The 2,422-nt window shown below is 35.8% G+C and overlaps 1 protein-coding gene across 1 annotated transcript in view; it reads left to right on the top strand.

The window, feature by feature from the left end:
- Positions 1 to 2,066, top strand: part of mvb12bb (multivesicular body subunit 12Bb) — a gene marked incomplete in the record, with an annotated part of 14,640 nt that extends 12,574 nt beyond the window's left edge. The window contains 1 exon segment of the mRNA XM_014007179.1: positions 1,805 to 2,066. Coding sequence (XP_013862633.1) covers positions 1,805 to 1,846 — 42 coding nt within the window.
- Positions 2,067 to 2,422: the final 356 nt, after the last annotated feature.

The raw sequence follows: 2,422 nt of genomic DNA, 5'->3' as shown, positions 1-2,422 counted from the left end.
CACACACACACACACACACACACACACACACACACACACACACACACACACAATGGTATATTTATTTACTGTGCGAGATGCTGAGACTGATTTTTGTGTGGTGGTGGGGGCTGAATTCTTTCACAAATAATAGGCTTGTGATATGTGACAGTTTGGGTAACTCGTAGCTTCACCACAAGTAGATGATGAAGGGCTTTTTTTTTTTCCTTCCACCAAGAGCACCCGATTTCAAATTTTCAGCTATTGTGGCTCAGATGCTTTTTTTGCAGAGTTGAAAACTTGCTTCGGTGATCATAGAGCATCACCTAGTGCCGTGGATCAGTAGTACAACTGTTGAACCTGCAGCGAGCGCTGCTGCTGGCTGCAATGGTACATATTCAGCTAGTGGATGCAGGGGCCACAAGAAAAAAAGATGCAGGTTTCATTTAGTTTGGCAAATTGATGACTGCAAACAAGAGCGACTTTTCTGATTTTATTTTTGATTAAATACTTTTTCCAATGCGGCAACAGAAGAAATAGTGACAGTGAACCCCCATAACACCACCTGCCTCAAACCAGTTCAGTTCACATTTTCAAAATATTACTCTCACACCTTTCAGCCACTTCAACACAAAGTCTGAGCATCACACCGACAAACAAGCTGCCACATACACATCCACTCAAACTAAACTGCTTCATCAGGATTATTTGTTTTACAGTTCTCTGAAAAAAAAAAACTTTCTTCTCACAATTTCTTAATATTAGGATTAACCCAGAGATTACATTGAGTTTTAAGTTAGAATGAATTTGTCATGGAAGCCACTAAAATCTTAAATCATCATTAGATTAACTTTAACACTTTAAAAGCTGTTACCAGATCATATCTTAAGATTTAAACTGTTTAACAGTGTGCATGATGTCTGCAGTGAAGTCTCATTGATAATTTATGGCAGGTAGCTCAAAGCCATAGAACAATGCCACAATGAGAAGTAATTACCGTATTTATTCATGTATAATACGATCTCGATTATAATACTATCATCATTTTTTTGCTTAAAAAGCATAAAAAGCTAATCACCAATAACCCGTGTATCATACTACCCTCCTACTTTATGGCTGATTTTTAGGGTTAAATTTCTAGTATTATACATGAATAAATACAGTCTGTATTACATCACTGATGGGAGAATCATTCCTATTAGTTTATTTTAAACAAATAACTAAAGTGTCATATCTTCACACAGCAAGAAATGTGTCCAATTCTGTATTCAGTGTCAGTTTCTTTTTAAATGTCAATTAAACAGAACTACTATAGTGACAAGAAAAAAAACAAAAAAGTATTACGTAATAAAATAAAACTTAATAAAACCCAGTTATTCATATATATATATAAACTGTTTTTTAATGTCTACCTCTAATATCCACCCAGTGATACTAGTTCTTCATTTAAACAAACGAAATGCAAAAGGACCAGATTTATCCATTTCCTAGTGTCCATGTATTAGTCATACCCGTGATGCACCACAAGAGGGCAGTGCATCTATACTTTACCTCAGTCTTCCTTTAATCACTTTACCTGCTCCGGGTTTCCTGCCTCAATTTTGATAAATATTGTTCGGTCATTACATTTTAATTATTAATTAAATTGCATTGTGTTCAAATTATTTTATATTTTCAATTATTTGATGCTTGTCCGGCTTTGTATGTGTGTGTATGTGTTGTAAGGCCTTGATGTTTATTTATTTTTATTTTGCTTTTCTTTGGAGGGGGGTGGATATTTCCTATTAATCAATTTGTTAACATCCTCTTCTGTTTCTCTCCACAGTTTTACTACAATTTTGGCACAGAGAGAAGCATTGTTCAGTAACACCCAAACCCTCCTGCAGTCAGAGGAGCAAGAAAAGGATCATTTGCTATAAAAATCAAATGGAGAAAAAGTCTGAAAAATATTGCAACATTTATGTAATTTGTGTGTAATTAATTATTTTTAAAGACTTTATTAACATTACATTTTGTCCAGAAAAAAGTGTCATCTTGAATAAAGTGGTGCCTTGCTCAAAATAAAGCAAAATAATTCATATTTCTAACTATGTTTCATTGAGTGTGTTAGTTGCGACTCACGGTTTCGCTCGACATCTTTGCTGACGGTGAGAAGCACACGAACACGTTCGTCTGATGTTGATTTTCCAGAAGAAGCATCTTTCCCTCACAAAGTTCATCGTGAGCGTGCGGCACAAAAGAGCAGAGCTTTGAGACGAGGGAGTTATTTTACCCTCGACACCCGCCCACGTCAACAGCAACCGTTCCACTGAGTCAGCTCTTTAAATAAGGGACTACATGGAGTTTCAGCTGGGACAAATATTTATCCAATTAGAGACATTTAAACTGAGGAAAATTTATTGTCAAAAAGGGTGATGAGTTTCTTTACCTGGAGTTTTCTGGA

This window comes from Austrofundulus limnaeus, unplaced genomic scaffold (assembly GCF_001266775.1).
Source record: "Austrofundulus limnaeus strain Quisiro unplaced genomic scaffold, Austrofundulus_limnaeus-1.0 Scaffold40, whole genome shotgun sequence".
NCBI lineage: Eukaryota > Metazoa > Chordata > Actinopteri > Cyprinodontiformes > Rivulidae > Austrofundulus > Austrofundulus limnaeus.
Note: the sequence above shows the minus strand (reverse complement) of the source record. Positions and strands in the feature narration are given on the sequence as shown.